The 20,694-nt window shown below is 40.2% G+C and overlaps 1 protein-coding gene across 1 annotated transcript in view; it reads left to right on the top strand.

Annotated features, from left to right (window-relative positions):
- Positions 1-20,694, top strand: part of ARMH3 (armadillo like helical domain containing 3) — a 142,322-nt gene that overhangs the window by 32,034 nt on the left and 89,594 nt on the right. Inside the window, exons 12-18 of the mRNA XM_084903773.1 lie at positions 804-850; positions 1,368-1,443; positions 3,686-3,779; positions 9,745-9,846; positions 15,609-15,667; positions 18,406-18,471; positions 19,536-19,605. Coding sequence (XP_084759899.1) covers positions 804-850; positions 1,368-1,443; positions 3,686-3,779; positions 9,745-9,846; positions 15,609-15,667; positions 18,406-18,471; positions 19,536-19,605 — 514 coding nt within the window. The remainder of the gene's footprint in view (positions 1-803; positions 851-1,367; positions 1,444-3,685; positions 3,780-9,744; positions 9,847-15,608; positions 15,668-18,405; positions 18,472-19,535; positions 19,606-20,694) is intronic.

Raw genomic sequence — 20,694 nt, 5'->3', positions numbered from 1 at the left:
TTTTTAAAAAGGGAGGGAGATGGAGAGAAGGATAGAAACATCAGTGATGAGAGAGAATCATTGCTTGGCTGCCTCCTGCATGCCCCCCAATGGGGATTGAGCCTGCAACCTGTGCATGTGCCCTGACTGGGAATCAAACCATGACCTGGTTCATGAGTAGACGACGCTCAACCACTGAGTCACTCTGGCTGGGCAGGAATTAGTTTTTGACTTTAACAAAACAACTTCCAGGAAAGATGCAGAATGATGGTCTAGGTCAATGGTCGGCAAACTCATTAGTCAACAGAGCCAAATATCAACAGTACAACGATTGAAATTTCTTTTGAGAGCTGAATTTTTTAAACTTAAACTTCTAACGCCACTTCTTCAAAATGGACTCACCCAGGCTGTGGTATTTTGTGGAAGAGCCACACTCAAGGGGCCAAAGAGCCGAATGTGGCTCTTGGGCCGCAGTTTGCCGATCACGAGTCTAGGTTAACATTTACTTCCTGTCAGTGGTTACTAAATTTAAATTGAAAAGGAGAGCTGGAAAAAAGTACTAGGATTGTTTTTAACTCCCTTTAAGAAAGATGATTTGGAGTTCTCATTTTATTTATTGCTTATTATTCTTAAGATCTTATTGCTTATTATTCTTAAGATCTTCAAAGTGGGCAGATTTTGGTGTGTATGTATGACTGGTGGGCCAGAGCTCCAAGCTACTTGGGCAGCAAGTAGCTTGTTTTTTCACTGATTAATGGCTTCTTAGGCAGAGCTCCTCTTAAATTTTCCTGCTCTAAGTGTGCAATTCCCCTTTTCTCCCACAGGTGGGCAACATGTTCATAGCAGATGCCCATGAGAAAATCTCAGTACAGTAAGTGCCTGACATTCTTGTGCAGTAACTTGAACTTAATGTGGGCTCACCAACTGTGTGTGAGAGTGTGAGATGTTATCTGTTGTTAATCTTTTATAGATTCAAACTTTCTTGGTGATGTATCAAGTGTTTCTTGAGAATGAACTCTTACAAACCTCTACTTTGGTTCCTGTGTATTGAACCCCAGGGAGCTGAGAAACTATTTCCAGCTATCCTTGAAGTGGAATGCAAGAGGGCTGGGTATCTGAGCCAGTTAAGGACTTAACTGGATTGGGGTGAAACAGAGAGAGTGAAAATAATGAGTGAAGTAGATAAGAACTAATGAATTAAAGTTAAGGCTTTTTACTTTTTCTCCTCTTTGCCTATATAAACTTTATATATTGGGGTGGGGATGAAATAAAAGAAGCATCAGAAATTCAAAAGGATTGATAATGAGGAGCTGGGGTGAAATCTTATCTTGATGGTTATATTGTTCTAACTTCTCCATTATAAGAGAATTTGTTCTCTTTTTCTTTAGAACCAATGAGGCCATCCTCCTGGCACTTTATGAAGCTGTTCATTTAAATCGCAACTTCATCACAGTGTTAGCTCAGGTTGGTTATATTGAAAACTCCAATCCTTTTTCTTCCTGAATTTCCTACAGATTCACTCCCTTGACAAGCCTTCTGGCTTTGTCTGTTTAAGCCCTGCTTTGCATTGGTAAGTGGTAGTAACACAGAGTTGCATCAGTTGCCTTTGCTTTGTGCTATTCTCAGATATGTATGTTTCCATCTGGTACAAAGTGGGTTGGATAACATGTAAAGTTTTTACTGATTCTGTTAACCAAGATGAGTTGAGATTACTTCGTTTTGCTCACTGGAAATCCCTTGGTATTATCAACCCATATGGATTTTTTTCTTTTTTAAGGAATAGTTTATTGATTAAAAAAAATACACACACTTTATTGTTGAAAATATTAACCTATGTCCCCCTTGTTTTCCATTGACCCCTTCTAGCCTGCCCTCTCCCCTGTTCCCCCCAGCCTTTTATCCTACTATTGTCTGAGTACATGGGTTATGTATATACATACATAAATTCATTGGTTAATCTCTTCTCACCCACTCCCAGTTTATTGGTTTTTAGAGAGAGAGGAAGGGAGAAGGAAAGAGAGAGAAACACTGATGTGAGAGTATAACATGGACTGGCTGCCTCCTGTAACCCTCTACTGGGATCGAGCCTGCAACCTGGTTTAGCTGTAAAATTAAGCATATATGTGTGTGTGTGTGTGTGTGTGTGTGTGTGTGTGTATATACACATATATACATATACACATGTGTGTGTGTATATACACATATATACATATACACATACACACACATACATATATATGTGTGTGTGTATATATACACATATATACATATACACATATGTGTGTGTGTATATACACATATATACATATACACATACACACACATACATATATATGTAAAAATAAAAGAAACCTAATACATATTTCTAAAATATATTTTTATTGATGTTAGAAAGGAACGGAGAGGGAGAGGGAGAGAGAGACAAAAACAACACTGATGAGAGAGAGTCATCAATCAGCCACCTCCCACATGTACCATACTGGGGATTGAATCAGCATCAAACTATGACCTACTGGTTCATAGATCAAAGCTCAACCACTGAGTATCATTGGCCAGGCTTAGGTTTCTTTTAAAGGAAGATTTGCTTATATTTTTTTCTCAAAGGGGAGATATGTATGGGATCCCCTGATTGAGTTTAACAAAAATAAGCCATGTTTCAAAAGCAATGTGGCCGAAACCGGTTTGGCTCAGTGGATAGAGCGTCGGCCTGCAGACTGAAAGGTCCCGGGTTTGATTCCGGTCAAGGGCATGTACCTTGGTTGCGGGCATGTCCCCAGTGGGGGGTGTGTGTGTGTGTGCAGGAGGCAGCTGATCGATGTTTCTCTCTCATAGATGTTTCTAACTCTCTATCCCTCTCTCTTCCTCTCTGTAAAAAATCAATAAAATATATATATTTTAAAAATAAATAAAATAAAAAGCAGTGTGCTGGTGTGGGGTCTGCTAAGTAGGACACATAATTTTTCACAACTGTTAACATGAGACTTTATTTACTTTTTTTACTATTCTTGCTATGTACCTTTGCTTTTTGAATTATGTAACTAACTGATTTTAAAGGAAGTAAAGAGTTAGTAAAGCTGTTGGGGAGGAGGAATGAATGGCTTCCACTCAGTTTAATTCTGAAGAGCTGATGTGGCAGGGGTGGCTAAGAAGGTCAGGGACAGAGGAGCCATCTGTTTTGGTCCCCAGTGTATGTGTACCTTGTGTCTTTACCTCCCCATCCCACACACTCTTAATTTGTTGTGGAACAGGAAGGATACCACCTTCATAGCTCTTTTTATAGTACCTGCTATCCTCTTGGCTCACCTGCATTTATTATCAAATATGAGGTCATCAGAATAATCTGTAAATGAAGTTGATCTGATGAGAGTAGTCTTCTTCAGGTTCAAATAGGACTGCAAATGCCTCCCCCCTTTTTTTGTAGAATAATTCTGTGTATTTGTTTAGTCCAGTTTTTTATTTGTATGATTCTATAGAAAAGCTTATATAATGAGATCTTGGTTGCTTAGAAAGAACTAGCCCACAGAGCTTCTTGTTAGTGTTTAGCAAGCATCAACAGTAATCAGGTAGTCATGGGAACTAAATGTTGAAGCAGTCCCCCCTCAGTGAGCTGTCTGTCTCTGAGGCCAGGGATACCAGAAAGGATATTAATCAGAGGGTACTCGGAACTGGATTTTCTCCTTCCTTACCCATCTGTGTTCTTTTTCAGAGTCATCCAGAGATAGGCTTGGTGACCACCCCTGTCAGTCCCGCTCCAGCAATCCCAGCCACACCACTTGGCACCACACCGCCCTCCTCTGATGGTAAGCTCACAGCCTCTTTTGTTTTCTTTTAAAAAAAAAAATCACTGATTTTTTACAGAGAGGAAGGGAAAGGGACAGAGAGCTAGAAACATCGATGAGAGAGAAACATCGGAAAAAAAAAAAGAAAGAAACATCGACCAGCTGCCTCCTGCACACCCCCACTGGGGATGCGCCCGCAACCAAGGTACATGCCCTTGACCAGAATCGAATTCGGGACCCTCCAGTCCGCAGGCCGACGCTTGATCCACTGAGCCAAATCGGTTTCGGCATCTTTTGTTTTTTTGATTAATATAGTTTTGAATCTTTCAGGGTAAGCATAGTTGTGTTGAACAAAGAACACAGTTGTCTATTGTTTCACTTAATTAAGAAATTGTCTTGCCAAAACCGGTTTGGCTCAGTTGATAGAGCGTCTGCCTGTGGACTGAAAGGTCCCAGGTTTGATTTCGGTCAGGGGGATGTATCTTGGTTGCGGGTACGTCCCCTGTAGGGGCGTGCAAGAGGCAGCTGATCAATGTTTCTCTCTCATTGATGTTTCTAACTCTCTATCCCTCTCTCTTCCTCTCTGTGAAAAATCAATAAAATACATAAAAAAAAGAAAAAAAATGAAATTGTCTGAAAAATACTGCCCTTCAGAAGGACTCCTTAAGCTCCAAAGAAAACTTTGGGAAAGATAGTTAAGTACTTTTCTCTGTGTAAGAAGCTACATAATTCCACCATGTCTTCCTCAGGGAATCATTGAGTCATAAAGTACTAGATCTTAAAAGGACCTCAGAGGTCAGTGATGCCTGCCTTGCCAAACTCGCAGGGTACTTGTGAGACTCAGATGAGATATTTTATGAATATCTCACTGACATAAATGTGAAATAATAATGTTATGTTACTATTTGACAAATGAGGGAATTGAGACCTGAGAAATAAGTGGTTTGCCTAAGGTTAGTGAGAGTTGCAATTAAGAACCAAGATATGGCCCTAACTGGTTTGGCTCAGTGGATAGAGTGTTGGCCTCCACAGGGTCCACCTCAAGGGTCCCGGGTTCGATTCCGATCAAGGGCATATACCTTGGCTGCGGGCACATGCTCAGGAGGGGGCGTGCAGGTGGCAGCTGATCGATGTTTTTCTCTCATTGATATTTCAAACTCTCTATTCCTCTTCCTTCCTCTCTGTAAGAAAACCAATAAAAAATATTTAAAAACGCACACACACACAAAAAAACCCCCAAAAGAACCAAGACATGAGTCAGGGCAGGGAACCATGTATATTTTTGTCACTTCTTTCTGCTCAGCATAGTGCCTGACATGGTTATTACTTAGTAAATATTTGTTGAATAAATGAATGAGAGAGTGAACCTGGGATTTATTCACTGTTATGTATTTGTTTGCCACTCCCCCTTAGAAAATTATTAGATTTGATTGGAGTTTGGTGGGTATTTAAGACTTCTCCCCCTAAAAAATAAAAAATAAACACCTTCCACTGTATAAATCTTATGGTTGTAACTTAAGAAAAAGGTAACAGAAAAGAAATTATGAATTTTGTACAATAGGCTGTGTATCACCTGGGTTAGTTTTACTGTAAGCTGAGTGTGTTTGATGGACTACCTTACCCAAAAAGTAATCTTTGTTAATACTTGGTATTTTGCCTCAAATGTTGACCTTATTTTGGGTAAAGAAATACAGGAAGTCAGCCTGACAGGTGTGGCTCAGTGGTTGAGCATCAATCCATGAAGCAGGAGGTCACAGTTCGATTTCCTGTCAGGGCACATGCCCAGGGTTTGGGCTCAATCCCCAGTGTAGGCCATGCAGGAGGCAGCCTATTGATGATTCCCTCTCATTCTCCCTTCCTTTCTCTCTAAAATAAAAAAACATATTAAAAAAAATGAAATACAGGAAATCTAACTTTGATCTTTTTTTGGTGCCTCCCTATTGTGTCTATGTGAAAGGCCTTCTTTGATCTGCTTTCTCGCATTTAAATTTTCATATTGGACTTGTAGCAGTAGCATTTCAAGGTAATAAAGCAGTATTCATGCAGAAGCATGACAAGGAGGTGCTGTTGATATTCAGGTCTATGGAGGCAAATTGAATCTGTTTAAAATTGAAAGACAAATTCCAAAATATTTTAATGAGAAGGAACAAGTAGTGAGGATTGCCTAATTGTCTCTGCTTATTCAGGTCACTGAATAATCCAATGGAAATACTGTTCTTTCTCTTTAAAGATAAAGCCTGCCTGGTTACCATGGACACACACACACACACACACACACATATCTGAGTTCCATGTGATGTTGGGCTTTGGATGCTTCAGAGAACTGCCTTTCAAACTGTTCATTGTGAGCACTTCCACCCACACACTTGATTATGCAATGGAAGGATTTGTGCTTACTTACCTACAACTAGTGAGCTTTTTATTTTTTCTAGTGGGAAGATGGAGTCAGCCCACTTTCAAATGACTGTCTCCCTTGACAAAGGCTGCTGGAAAGAATTATGAAGACAGAGATCAAGGAATAATTTCCTTAGGAAGGAGATTTTAATTTGTGAGGGATTTTTATTCTCTTTCTTCTATTTTGTTCTTTTTGTTGTTGTTAATCCTCACCCAGGGATATTTTTCTATTGATTTTTATTCATTTTTAAAAAAATATATTTTTTTATTGATTTTTCACAGAGAGGAAGAGAGAGGGATAGAGAGTTAGAAACATCGATGAGAGAGAATCATCGATCAGCTGCCTCTTGCACACCCCCACTGGGATGTGCCTGCAACCAAGGTACATGCCCTTGACCGGAATCGAACCTGGGACCTTTCAGTCCACAGGCTGACGCTCTATCCACTGAGCCAAACAGGTTTTGGCTATTTTATTGATTTTTTTACAGAGAGGAAGGGAGAGTTAGAAACATTGATGAGAGAGAAACATCAATCGGCTGCCTCCTGCACACCCCCTACTGAGGATGTGCTTGCAACCAAGGTACATTTCCTTGACTGGAATCCTTGAGTCTGCAGGCTGATGCACTATGCATTGAGCCAAACTGGTTAGGGCAGGTTTTGCTTTTTAATTATAGTAGTGTTCAGTAGCTCAGTTATATTTAAAGGTATATCACTCAAAGCCAACAGTTTAGCTGTAACATTTGTTCTCAGCTCAGACTTGACATTTGACAACTCAGCCTTGTCATAAGAGGACTTTCTGGTAAAGTAAAAATACATATACTTTTATATTTCTACATATTACGTAAGACTAGAGGCCTGGTGCATGAATTTGTGCATGGGTGGGGTCCGGCTGGTCCATCCTAATGGGGGCTGATCAGAGCCAGGCTGGTGGGGGAGAGAAGCCGAGAGAGATCTGCTGGCTCTGCCCCGATGGAGGGGCTTATTAGGGGTGGGGCTGGTAGGGGGGCTGTAGGAGGTTGGTTGGTCATCCCCACTTACAATCAGGTTTTGGGGGGGGGCTGTTCGGAGGCTGGCCCGGACAGGGGGAGGGGCTGTGGGAGGTTCAGGAGGCCGAGTTGGGCCCTGATCAGGCTGGTTGGCTGCCACAGTGTATATAATTGCAACCAGTCGTTTGAGTTGTTCGGCATTCCAGTTGCTGGCTTTTATATATACAGATAGTTTTCCAGTTATTGCTGTGAGTGGATGGGGAAAAAAGTCCCATTTAAAAGTTAGATGTATTGGACAGAAGAATGATTATGGGCTCTGAGCTTCAAAATAGGCTTTAGTAGTTTGAAATGACAGTTTCAGGTCATTTACCTGTAGCATAAATTAAGACCTTTTAGTATCCTATATTATAAAGAGGTAATATGCAAATTAATTCTCACTCCATAACACCATCATAAGATGGTGGCGTGCACAGGGGTGTCGGGGCCAGCTGTTCCGTATGCTGGCCACCTCAGTCGCTGTGGCCATGTGGGGTGGTGGGAGCTCCAGTGGCCACTCCATGTACCTGCCGCCTGGGTTCCCTCAGCCCTGCTAGAGGGCAGGTTGTGGCTGCTGTTCTGCGCGGCTTCCCCGGAGTTCCCTCAGCCCCGCTGGGGGGATAGGTCCCCGCTGTTGCTCTGCGTGGCTTCTACCGGGTGACCAGGCTGGCATGGCAGGGCAGTTGGGGGCAGTTGGGCCAGCAGGGGAGGACAATTGGGGGTGATCGGGCTGGCAGGGGAGCAGTTAGGGGGTGATCAGGCTGGCAGGCAGAAGCAGTTAGGCACAATCCTGCAGGCAGGCAGGCGAGTGGTTAGGAGCCAGCAGTCCCAGATTGTGAGAGGGATCCCAGATTGGAGAGGGTGCAAGCTGGGCTGAGGGACACCCCCCAGTGCATGAATTTCATGCATGTGGTCTCTAGTTTCAAAATAAAAATATATTTGTCTTTTTATTTTTATTTTTAAAAATATATATGTTATAGATTTTTTTTATAGAGAGGAAGAGAGAGGAATAGAGAGAAACATCCATCAGCTGCCTCCTGCACTGCCCCTACCGGGGATGTGCCTGCAACCAAGACACATGCCCCCCCGATCAGAACCGAACCTGGGACCCTTCAGTCCGCAAGCCGACGTCTATCCACTGAGCCAAACCAGTTTTGGCTATATTTGTCTTTTTAAAAATATATATATTTCTATTGATTTCAGAGAGGAAGGGAGAGGGAGATAGAAGCATCAATGATAAGAGAGAATCGTTGATTGGCTACCTGGGGATTGAGCCCATAAACCAGGCATGTGCCCTTGACTGAAATCAAACCCGGGACCCTTCAGTCCACAGGCCGACACTCTATCCACTAAGTCAAACTGGCTAGGGCTATATTTGTCTTTTATTTGTTCTTGGGGGCTGAACTGTGGGAAAACTGCCATGGGTGAAGCATGCTAATTTCTTCTCATGAGGCTTTTTGCTGTGCTTGCTCTGTATTATGGATTGATAATATGCAAGTACTTCCCATTGTTAATAAACATTCTGTGCATATATCATAATAACTCCAAAGGGATCCATTATAGTATTAATGCATATTATGAATAATATCCCAAACTCAGTTGAGTCTTCATGGATGGAAATACAGTAGAAAGCTATTGATTCTCAACTTGTCTGGACTATTATGAGCCTCCTTTTGCTTATATATTGTGTCTTAGTATAAAAGCACTTAACAAAACGTGTAAGTCTAATTTAAAGTCCTAGAAACTTGGGGAATTTACATAAGATTGTTCAGCGCAGGTCAACCCTGGTCTGGTCCTTCACTGGTCATTGGGACTGTGACTTAGAAAATGTGGAGGGGTAGTTTCTTTGGGAAACAGCAAGCAGCTGGGTGTATAAAAGTCAGTTTATATGTCCTGTTTTCTGGGATTTCCTTTTAGGCTCCCTTTCACTGCGGGTAAGGGACTAAGGAATATCATTTGAATGTAGTTCTGCCTTCGATCTTGGGTATTTCCAGCCTAAATGCTTATTTTCAAAATTGAGCAAGATATCTCCTTATTAAGAAAGAATTGTCATTTATTTTAAGCAGGAGAGTCATCAAAGCAAAACTCATTTTATATTCAGTACAGATCTTACCCTTAGGTACAAATCAAAGTGCCTTTAAGAAGGACTCTGAATCTTTTGGTGTTATTTGGAGTTAGAAGCGGAATCAAAATACCCTTTTTAGTACTGGAAATATTGGGGGAAATACTTTGAAAAGTGTGTGATTGTCTAAACACTGTGCTGTATGCCTGAAATTAATACAAAATAATATTGAATGTAACTGTAACTGAAAAAAATACCCTTCTTAGGATGTTGGGATAAAAGCACTGTTCATGAAGACTGGCCCTCCTGGATAGGAGAGAAGAGCATTGGGTTAATCTTGGAAGTAGGAAGGACTCCAGGTTTTATGATAAGCACTTGGTCTCTCTGTTGGGGGAAAAAAAAAAAAAAAGGCTTATTTAGTGATTTCCTTGTCTGCTGCTGGAAATTAGCTATGGAGATAGAAGTGTTAAGTAATATAGGCTAACTGCATTTCATTATTCTATTGCAGTTATAAGTTCTGTGGAACTCCCACTGGATGCAGATGTACAGACCAGTAATCTACTGATAACCTTCTTAAAATATAGCTCTATTGTCATGCAGGACACCAAAGGTAAGGAAGGCATGCTGCTTTGGGGGCTCAGAAAGCAGAGGGTGTGGCAGAATTCTTAGCTAGAATCAAGGAGCAACATTAATATTTTGAAGCTTCCACAGATGAACTATTGGGGCCTCCTGTACAGGGTGATGGCCCTGATTGCTAGAAAACAGTGATTTCTCACTGCCAGATGGCAGATAGGTGGTGTTAGGAAAACCTGGAGCTGGAGGGGGAGTGCTACAAAATAGAACAGGAAAAAAAAAGGTCTCTACAAAAACTAGCAAGTCTTCTTAGCAGATTTTGGTAAGTAGATGCAAACTCCTTTGTGTGGGAAGTGGGATTAGCATACTTCAGGGAATTCCCTTTTGAGGACAAGAATTGAAGGCACCAGCTTGTGGTGAGAATTAGAGGACTGTTGCACAGAGTACAGTAGGAAGAGGTGAGATCCAGAGGGACTGTGTTCCTTAACACCTAAAATACAAGTGTCAGTACCCATCCAGAAATGCAGAGTGGAAATTGGGAGAAAAATGGTTGATGGGAAAGTTTTAGTTTCTGTTTAGGGTCCTGTTCTTTCTGTTTATTGTTTTCCTATGACCTTTTCATTGGTTGGTAGGGTAGTAGATTCTTTGGACTAGGAGTGAAAAAGGATTGGGAGAAACCTGGCAAATTCCATTCAGTATATATCTCAGTTTTGTGTTTTTTTTAACTCAGTTTTTTTCTTTATACTAGATATATCTGTGTTCACAATTTTTATTTATTTCTATTATTTTTTCATTGTGCTAAATATACATAACATAAAAACCCACCACTCAAAACTGTACAATTCAGTGGCATTAAGTACATTTACATTGTTGTGCAGCCATCACCACCATCTCCTGAACTCTTTTCATCTTGCAAAACTGAAACTCTGTTAAACAGTAACTTGCATTCTCTATATTCTCTCCTTTCCCCAGCCCACCACCATTCCAATCTCTCTCTCTCTTTCACTCTCTCTCTCTTTTTCTCCCTCCCTCCCTCCTTCCCTTCTTCCTCCTTCCCTCCCTCCTTTCTTTTTTTGCCTTACTGATCATGAACTCAGTTCCCATTATTTTATTTTATTTTATTTTATTTTATTTTATTTATTTATTTATTTATTTTATTTTTCCATCACCATTTATCCCCTCTATGCCCTCTTCCACCTCCATTTACCTTCCTCCCACCCACCATACTACTTTCTGTCTTTATGAATTGACTACTCTAGGTACCTCATATAAGTGGGATTCTCTGGAAATAAACCTTTTAGATAGTACTTTTCCTCCAATTTTTTAAAGTGAAGAAATTAAAAAAAAAAAGTGAAGAAATTCCAATAAACAGAGAAGTTGAAGGGATCATACAATGATCACCCATGTACCCATTAACATTTTGCCGTATTTGGTTTGTCTCTAAATTTATTTGTGTGTTGTTATTATTTTGGCTGAATCATTTTAAGGTAAGTTGTAGACATCATTCACACCTTAAGTACTTTGGCATGTATCTCAAAATTAAAGACTTTTCCAAGATATCCATTATTATAGCTAAGAAAATCAACAATAATTCTCCAATATCATGTAATATTCAATTGGTATTTAGTTTTTCCCAGTTGTCCCAAAAATGTTTTTCATAACTGATAGTTTCTTAGCCACACATAGTATTTAAAAAAAATAGTTTTTATTTCAGAGAGGAAGGGAGAGGGATAGAGAGATAGAAACATCAATGATGAAAGTCAGTGATTGGCTGCCTCCTGCACTCCCCCTGCCGGGGATTGAGCCCAAAACCTTGAGCATGGTGCCTCAAATGGTAATGGAACCACCCCCTCCTGGTTCATAGTTTGATGCTCAATCACTGAGACACACATCCTTGGGCCACACATAGCATTTTAATGAATATTTTAAAAATATATTTTATTGATTTTTTAGAGAGGAACGGAGAGGGATAGTTAGAAACATCAATGAGAGATCGATCAGCTGCCTCTTGCACACTCCTTATTGGGGATGTGCCCGCAACCAAGTTACATGCCCTTGACCGGAATCGAACCTGGGACCTTTCAGTCTGCAGGCCGACGCTCTATCCATTGAGCCAAACCGGTTTCAGCTTAATGAATATTTTAACTAGCATTTTATTTAGTACCTACTGGTTGATCCAGTGGGCTTCTCCCATTTACAAAGATATTTTTTCCCTAATTACAGAAGTAATTTGAATAGTATTTGTTAAAGATAAAACATTCTAGCAATGGTTAACTAGCAAAGTGAAATTGTTTTGGAATGAAACTTTTTAGAATTAATTATTCTTAACAAGTTGGTGTATATTCTTTTTTAAAATTAGTCTTTCTTGTAAGAATCTTTAAATCCTATTTTAGAAACCAACTGTTCTCTCTGCTCAGTAGTTGAAATTTGTTTTGGGTTCTTAAATTATGGTCTATGGATAAGCTTCAAATTCCCAGATAACAAAAAAATCCAGTTTCCTTGCAGAAACAAAGTTGCTAAAATACTATTGCTTTTGTCACTTTACTTTCCCTGAGGAGAGACTAATGCTTTGTGAGGTAGTTTAAGATTCCCTTAGGCATTAAGTATTTGCCAGGTGGGCTGGGCAGGTTTCAGTAATTCCAGAATGGAGCCAAAAAGCAGCTAAGAGGGTAAGACCAGGATATGGGGTCTTTTGGAGTTAGAAGTAAACGTTGGTAGACAGAGCTAGAAAACTAAAAGATAAATAAGGGAAATAAATCACCAGAATTCAAAGGAAGTTGGATGGGCAGAATCTAAATTCTGTTACACTCGTACATAATGCATTAGCTCTTGGAGATTTCTGCCTTATAAACTTAGACTTTTTCTTCTGTTATGCCTTGTGATGGTGCTCTTTCAAGAGAAAGAAGCTCATATCACAAACTCCTAACATAGGGCAGTCCATTGGGAGCTGCAGAGATGGTGAACCTCTGGGACTTGGCAAGTGAGATCAGCCAGGCAAGGATAAGACGACTCTGGTGTATCAGTATTTCCGGAGGCCATTGTTTCTCCTTTATGGGAAGGGGTAACCTGTTCCTTTCTCTCAACATATTGCAGCAAAGAGAAACTATAGATGTGACCCTGAAAATGATCTTTTAGCTTTGCTTGATATAACACAGTGAATTGAGGCCCTGGGAACTCATTTTTAGCTTTAATGATTATATAAACCTCTTTGTCCTGGTCATTTTGCCATCCATAAAATGGAAGGCAAAATTGAGGGCAGATTAATTGCAGTATGGTTTGCCTCAGGCTGTTTCTCTAAACACAATTTGAATTAGGTCTTTGCCAACAAGCAGCCTAAATATGGCAAGGGGCAAGGTTAGGTATGATGAAGCATTCATTTCAAAAATGGCTCCTGTGTGGCTTCATTGGACTGGCTTTCTTCCTGTCTCTTAAGCTCCTGACCTGCATGCCCTTGATAAAGAGATCTCATTATGTTTTGGGGAGCATAGAAGCCATTTATTCTTGGCTCTTCTTCCCATGCCCCCACCTTTTCTGGGAATTACCTTTTTTTCCTTCTCTATTTATCTATCTATCTATCTATCTATCTATCTATCTATCTACACACACACACACACACACACGAGGCTTGATGCACAAAATTCGTGCAAGAGTAGGCCTTCCTTCCTCTGACTGCTGGCACCAGTTTTCCCCTGGCACCCACAGCCTTTCCCTCACAGCCCTGGCTTCATCTGGAAGGTCGTCCAGAGGGATGTCTGATCTAATTAGTATATTATGCTTTTGTTATTATAGGTATAAATACATATACTTTTAATATATATGAATATTGTTATGAAGTTTATAATAAATAGCATACATTATAATATGTAATAATGAAGTGAACATATGTGACCCTACCACTCAACTTAAGCAATTATTTTTTAAAAATATATTTTATTGATTTTTATACAGAGAGAAAGGGAGAGAGATAGAGAGTTAGAAACATCAATGAGAGAGAGTCATCGATCAGCTGCCTCTTGCACACCCCCCACTGGGGATATGCCCGCAACCAAGGTACATGCCCTTGACCGGAATCGAACCTGGGACCCTTCAGTCCCCAAGCCGACGCTCTATCCATGGAGCCAAACCGGTCCCGGCAACTTAAGCAATTATTAATGACATTGAAGCTACCTGTGTGTTTCCTTTCCTCTCAGTTATTCCTTTCCTCTCAATTCTTCAGAATTTTGTGTTTCTCTCTCCCTTGATTTGGCTCTGCTTTCAAAGTCTTTCCCCCTTCCCCTCAGGTTCTTCTGACTTGAGTATTGTCACTTTAAAGGAGAATCTGCTTAATCTTAAAAATAGACATTAGGCAAAAATATTTAAAAATACATGTATATCTATACATGGACTGCAAGTTGATTCACCAAAATCTTAACAGATAGGACATCTGGGTGGTATGATTAAGCTTAGTTTTTATTGTCCTTTTCTGAATTAAAAAATGTTCATAATAAAATATGCCTTATTTTTGCATTAAGAAACATTATTTTTAAAAGTGGAGAAATAGCTATAGAGTTGTTCATCAGATTTTGGGGGAAGGGAGAACAATGCCAGGGAAACGCAGTGGCCAGAGGTAGAGATGGAAGAGTGTCGTGAATCTATAATAGCTTTGCATGGCAGGGCACTTCTCTTCCCCTGCCAGGGGCTCTGATGTAAGCTGTGGGGAATGTCAGCTGGGGATTTTCATCCTGACTCTTTTTGCACTGCCTATCTCTGAGGAGAGGTAAATGTATTTCTGGACTATAACCTCCATTATGCTTTTTAATTGTCAGGTTTTAGTTGATAGATTCCATCTTTGAGGAAGTAGCAGGTTAATGTTAGGGTAAGTACTGTTAGCTCACTTTACTATAGCACTGTAATCTGTTAATAGATCTCCTCTCCAGAATGAACTTCAATCTGTCCTGTCAGAGCTAATCTGAAACATCATAAGCCATTTGTCTATTCTGGATAATTTGGTGTGCACCTCTTCTTACCTCCATTTCACCCCCTCACCCACAAAGATCCTTGAAAGTAAAGAAGCTTTGATGGATCTGGTAAATGGAGGAGATTCAGTAGCTCTTTCTTGGTCCTGAGTGTGGTCTTAGAGCCTTACTCTCAAGGTTGTTTTCTTCTCGTTTAATAACTAGAATGTGAGTTCTGGGAGACTGGGGTCCTTTGTTTTGTTCAGTGCCCAGTGCACTGCCTGCTGTATAGTAGGTACTAAGTAAGTATATAAAGTGAATGACTTTGGCAGGAAGAAGAATGATCCAGTTCACAGCTTTCCTGTTTGTAAATAATGTGCACAGGGCAAGGAGAAGCATGGGCTTGACCCTGATCTCCAATTAGTTTCTTTCTGATTCCACTGCCAATTTGCTATGAATAGTTAGGTGGGTATAGATGGTGTTGCTAATGGCTAGTGGATGAGGAAGTGTTGGAAAGGGAATGGACCTGACTATTGAGAAGCAAAGGGCTGACATGAAAGCAAAGGACGTGGCCATGATTTGGGCCATGACAGTAGAACCATTACAGTAATTAGATGACTCTCAGAAGGTAGTTAGCTGTCCATCAGACTACCAAGAATATTTAAGAAAAATAATCTTCTGGGGCATTCTTTTGCCTAGAAGAAAAGCAAGAATTACTCTAGTAAAACCTTGATTCATGAATTCATGAATTTTTGTGGGGAAAGAAAGAATGAATGTTCTTTTTGATGATACACGTCTTTATTCACTTCTAATAGAAACATGGTCTGGATGATTTAGAGAGAAGGGTTTTATTTTTATTTTACAGATGAGCACCGGCTTCATAGTGGCAAACTCTGCCTGATTATCCTCACATGTATTGCGGAGGTAGGTTTCATCCATCTTCTGGTATTAGCTAATTTCTTACAGTGCTATTTTTTCTGCCCTTTTCACCCATTTTCTGACTTTTAGGGTCCTAAAGCTTGGGAGAGAAAATATACCCATTTTTTATTGTCTGTCTCCTCTTGCTAAAACACATGTGTCAAATACAAGGCCCGCGGGCCAAATCCAGCCCGCCAGGCCTTGCAATGTGGCCCGCACCGCACTGTCATCACTGCACTCTGCTGTCAGTTTATGACATTGTCAGTTTATGACTGTTCAGTAAACCATTCGGCCCGCGATTTAGGCTGGATTTTAGATTTTGGCCCCTTCTCTGATTGAGTTCTACACCCCTATGCTAAAATGTAAGCTCTGATGGCAGGTGTTATGTCTCCCTCACCAGTCTAGTCTCAATGTCTGGCACATAGTAGAGGCTCAATTATTATTTACTGCATGAATTAATGAATTATGACATGCTGTAATTGAGAACTGAAAGTTTTTAGCTCTTATTACTATTTTTTTTTTTAAGAGAGAGTGAAAAGGGTAGGAGAGAAAGAGAGAGAGAAACATCAATGTGAAAGAGAAACATTGATTCGTTGCCTCCTGCTCACATCCTGACCAGGGCCGGAAATTGAACCTGCAACCAAAGTACATGCCCTTGACCGGGAATCGAACCCTTGATCTTTCAGTCTGAGCACCTACACTCTAACCATTGAGCAACAGAGCAGGGCCGATTCATGTCATAATTAATCAATTCATGCAGTAAATATTAATTGAGCCTCTACTATGTGCCAGACACTGAGACTAGACTGGTGAGGGAGATATAATACGTAACAGTTTCAGAGACCTAACTCTAGAAAAAATAATCCTGCCCCTTTGAAGCTGCTCAGATTGCGTCTTTTCCACTTCACAAAATGAATAAAGGAGCTCAGGTTTCTGTGTGGGGGGAGGAGGAGAGAAAAGCCAAAGAAAGCAATTGGAAAGTGAGTGAAGTTGGGCTAAGTGCAGTTTGATGAACAAGAGTCTGAGGAGTTAAAGAAGAGATGCTTTTGCTTTGTAAGGAGGTAGTTTTGCTTGGTTAACTACTAGTAGTCCTGAACTCACCCTGGATCTTGGTGGCAACACAGGTATGGCAGAATTTGATTCAATTTTAAAGCTAAATTTGTAGTTTCAACCTCCCCTTCATTAAAACATTAAAGGTAGTCTATGTGGAATAGAGATCTCTCTCATTCTTTTCCTTTTTATGTTCTCTGTGAAAAGATGACCTTCTTTTCCCTAGGTTAGGGATAGCTTGTTATAGAAGAGCTGCTGGTTAGCAGTGGGCTGGGTGTAATTGCTTTAAAAAAAAATCCTAAGAAAAAAAATATTTTAAAATATATTTTATTGATTTTTTTCAGAGAGGAAGGGAGAGAGATAGAAAGTTAGAAACATCAATGAGAGAGAATCATCGATCAGCTGCCTCCTGCACATCCCCCACTGGGGATGTGCCCGCAACCAAGGTACATGCCCTTGACCGGAATCGAACCCGGGACCCTTCAGTCCGCAGGCTGACGCTCTATCCATTGAGCCAAACCGGTTTCGGCGAAAATATTTTTTAAAATATTTTTTTTACTTCAGAGAGGAAGGGCGAGGGAGAGAGAGATAGAACCATCAATGATGAGAATCACTGATCAGCTGCCTCCTGCACAATCCCCATGGGGGATCAAGCCCAAAAGATCATGTGCCCTGATTGGGAATTGAACTGTGACCTCCTAGTTCATAGGTTGATGCTCAACTACTGAGCCATGCTGGCTGGGCTCTAAGAAAATCTTTAAAGGAGTTGCTTTTCACAAATTGTAACAGTTCTTAGTAATTAGTCTATAAGCATGTCAGATCTTCAGCTAAGGTGTTGGGAAGGGCCAAGGGATGTTTATTACTGATCCATAGTAAGATGTTTTTGATTGCCCACCAGTCTTTGGTGAAGCCAGAGATGGACAGGGTCTTGCCTACTGCCATGCTGCCTGTGTAGCAGTTTCCTTCTGCTATGCCAAAGCCGTTCCCAATGGACTGCAGACCTTTCTTCTCAACTGTAGATCCTCCTGTGGAGCCTGCACATGCATCCTGCAGCCCCTATAGAGACCTCCAAGCTGTCACAAACAGAGTAGGCTCCTTGGGCAGATGGAAAGGAAGAAAAAATAGGAAAACAGATTCCTCTCAGCATTTGCTCCAAGTCCTTGTGCCTTAATTTTTTTTTTTTTTTTAAAGCTGTGGTTTGCACAGCTAGTTTTTTTTTTTTTTAATTTAATATATTTTATTGATTTTGTACAGAGAAGAAGGGGGAGAGATACTTAGAAACATCGATGAGAGAGTGTCATCGATCAGCTGCCTCTTGCACACCCCCTACTGGGGATGTGCCCGCAACCAAGGTACATGCCCTTTGACCGGAATCGAACCTGGGACCTTTCATTCCCCAAGCCGATGCTCTATCCATTGAGCCAAACCGGTTTCGGCTGTGCCTTAATTTTTATTGTGTGTAATTTGCTTAGAGTTTCTGGGCCAGTTAGAGACATACTGAGAATTACTCCATAGTCAAATCTCATGGCTTAAGTAGGGTTTGACATAAAGGCTCTAGGTTCATCCTGTTAGCTCTCCAATTGGTCCTTGAAAGTAGTTCTTAAAGACCAAGGATTTGTAGGAAGTGTGATAGATTATAAACTGAAGTATGGCTCTTATTCCTTACTTTGTCTCTCTATTTTTATTTTTATTAGGATCAGTATGCCAATGCATTTTTGCATGATGACAACATGAATTTTCGAGTAAACTTACATAAAATGGTAGGTATGACTTTTTGCTTCTTGTTTTTTCTTAGAGGAAATTTATTTTTGTATTGGCAGGATTGGGGTAGATGAACTTGATCCTACTTACAACAAATGTGGGTGGAATATTGTGCTAAAGGGCTCTTGCTTGACTGTTACTCAACAAACCCATGCCTGTTGTCAGGATTTTTGTGTGTGTCATGGAGCTGTTTCTTACTCAAGAGAGGATGGATTATTACCCATGGTAGTAGTATTAGAATGTATAAGTAACATAGATTTTAACAAGGAGATGGTCCTAAGCCTTTTGTTTTCAAAATGTACTATGATCTTTGGCTAGTTAAGACTAAATGCTGCTTTGCTTATTCATCTAAGTAGTGAGGGAAATAGAATATGAAGGATCTGGAAATTTCCTAAAACTTGGAGGTATGTTAAAAAATATCACATAGAGGTTTATATCTGAAACTTACTTAAAAAAATATTTTTTAAAAAATATGTTTTTATTAATTTCAGAGAGAGGAAGGAAAAGGGAAAGAGAAATAGAAACATCAATGATGAGAATCACTCTCTGATCAGCTGCCTCCTGCATGCCCCCTATGGGCATTTAGCCTGAAACCTGGACATGTGCTTTGACTAGGAATCGAACCATGAACTCCTGTTTCATAGGTTGATGCTTAACCACTGAGCCACAGTGGCTGGGCTACTTTTGTTTTTTGTAACTGCCTCTGTTGCTGCCTTTACACAGTCCCTTTGTCCCCCTTTTTCCTTATTATTTTATCGATGAAAAATATTAGCATACCTCTTTTTATTGTTAGTAATGTCGCTTGTAAAATCAAAGTAAAAAACAACAGCTTTCCCATTGTGTAATATCTCCCAGTACACTTTGGGGCTGTTATTTTGCTGTGAATTGTGTTTTTACCATAGGCTTGAATTGATAACTGAGTAGCGTTTTGGTCCTCCCCCCCCCCCCCCCCCAGAAAAGATAGCATCTCTGTAGTAGTGATGTTATTGGCATGAAACCCATGGTGATGAACCATTGGATGTCAATTCAGACGCCTATTCATTTCATTTCTTTCTGTGTGAAGCCTATGCGGCACAGGAAGAAGGCAGCGGACAAGAACCTTCCCTGCCGTCCGTTAGTATGTGCAGTCCTGGGTGAGTAGCATCATAATTGCATTTTTCTGAGTCAGTGACAGGTTTTTATGATTAAGATGAGCCATAAATACTGGCTGATATACTTCTTCCTCAGAGAATTTTTTATTAGTTATGTTTCTTCCCTGGCCTAAGAAACCATATTTTTTGTTGAGTTTGGTAAAGCAGTTCCAATGAATAAAATGCTCAATTAAAGGGTGCTCTTGTTCAAAGAAAAAGATATTTTTAAGGAGATAGATGACTAAGTCTAAGCTTGAGACATGATTTACATTTGTAAAATATCTTATTCCTGATCAAGATTTCAAATTCTTCCCTCCCTTTCTTGGTTGAAATGGTTATGTCAGCTGGCCAGGAGTCTTGAAGTTCAAGGCCTGCAAAACTTCCTCTGAGTAAATAAACTGAGATGAGACTGACAGTTATATCTTAGATAATTTTGTTGGAATGTTGCATTTTCCTCGGGGAATTATCTGAACTCTTAATCTCATTTCATTTGAATATTAAGCCCTAGTTCCTAAATCTACTTGACTTTAGAAACAATTAAGACTCTATAATAAACTTCTATTGATCCAAAGCCTAATGGACCTTTTCAGTCAATATCTGATAGTGACATGAGATAGACATTGCTTTAGAGCTGAGTCTCTGGTTACATGGATGTGATCCATAATTTCCTCTCTGATTACTACCGTGTTTCCCCGAAAATAAGACATCCTCCGAAAATAAGACCTACTTACAGGTTTCCTTCTGAGTGAAATATAAGGTATCCTCCCAAAAATAAGGCCCCCCTAGGCTAAACATGAGAGATTTGGTCCACTGATTCTGAAAGAAATGGAGTCACAAGAAATTCACCAGGAAATCCAGGAATTGGATTGTTATGATGATGTTCCAGAAGATGATGACATGATTGTCATTGAATAAATGAGTAAATTCTTGATACTGTAGGATTCACAGTTTGTCTGGTTTGTGTTGACAACTACTGTACTGCCGTACCGTATACAGGTAATAAATTTCCTTTATTTTCATTTAACAATAAATGTGTACCATATTCTTCTTCATGGTAAAATAAGACATCCCCTTAAAATAAGACCTAGCGCA

This window comes from Pipistrellus hanaki (genome assembly GCF_964339955.1).
Source record: "Pipistrellus hanaki genome assembly, chromosome: 14".
In the NCBI taxonomy this organism is placed as follows: Eukaryota; Metazoa; Chordata; class Mammalia; order Chiroptera; family Vespertilionidae; genus Pipistrellus; species Pipistrellus hanaki.
This window is presented reverse-complemented; position numbering and strand designations above follow the sequence as displayed.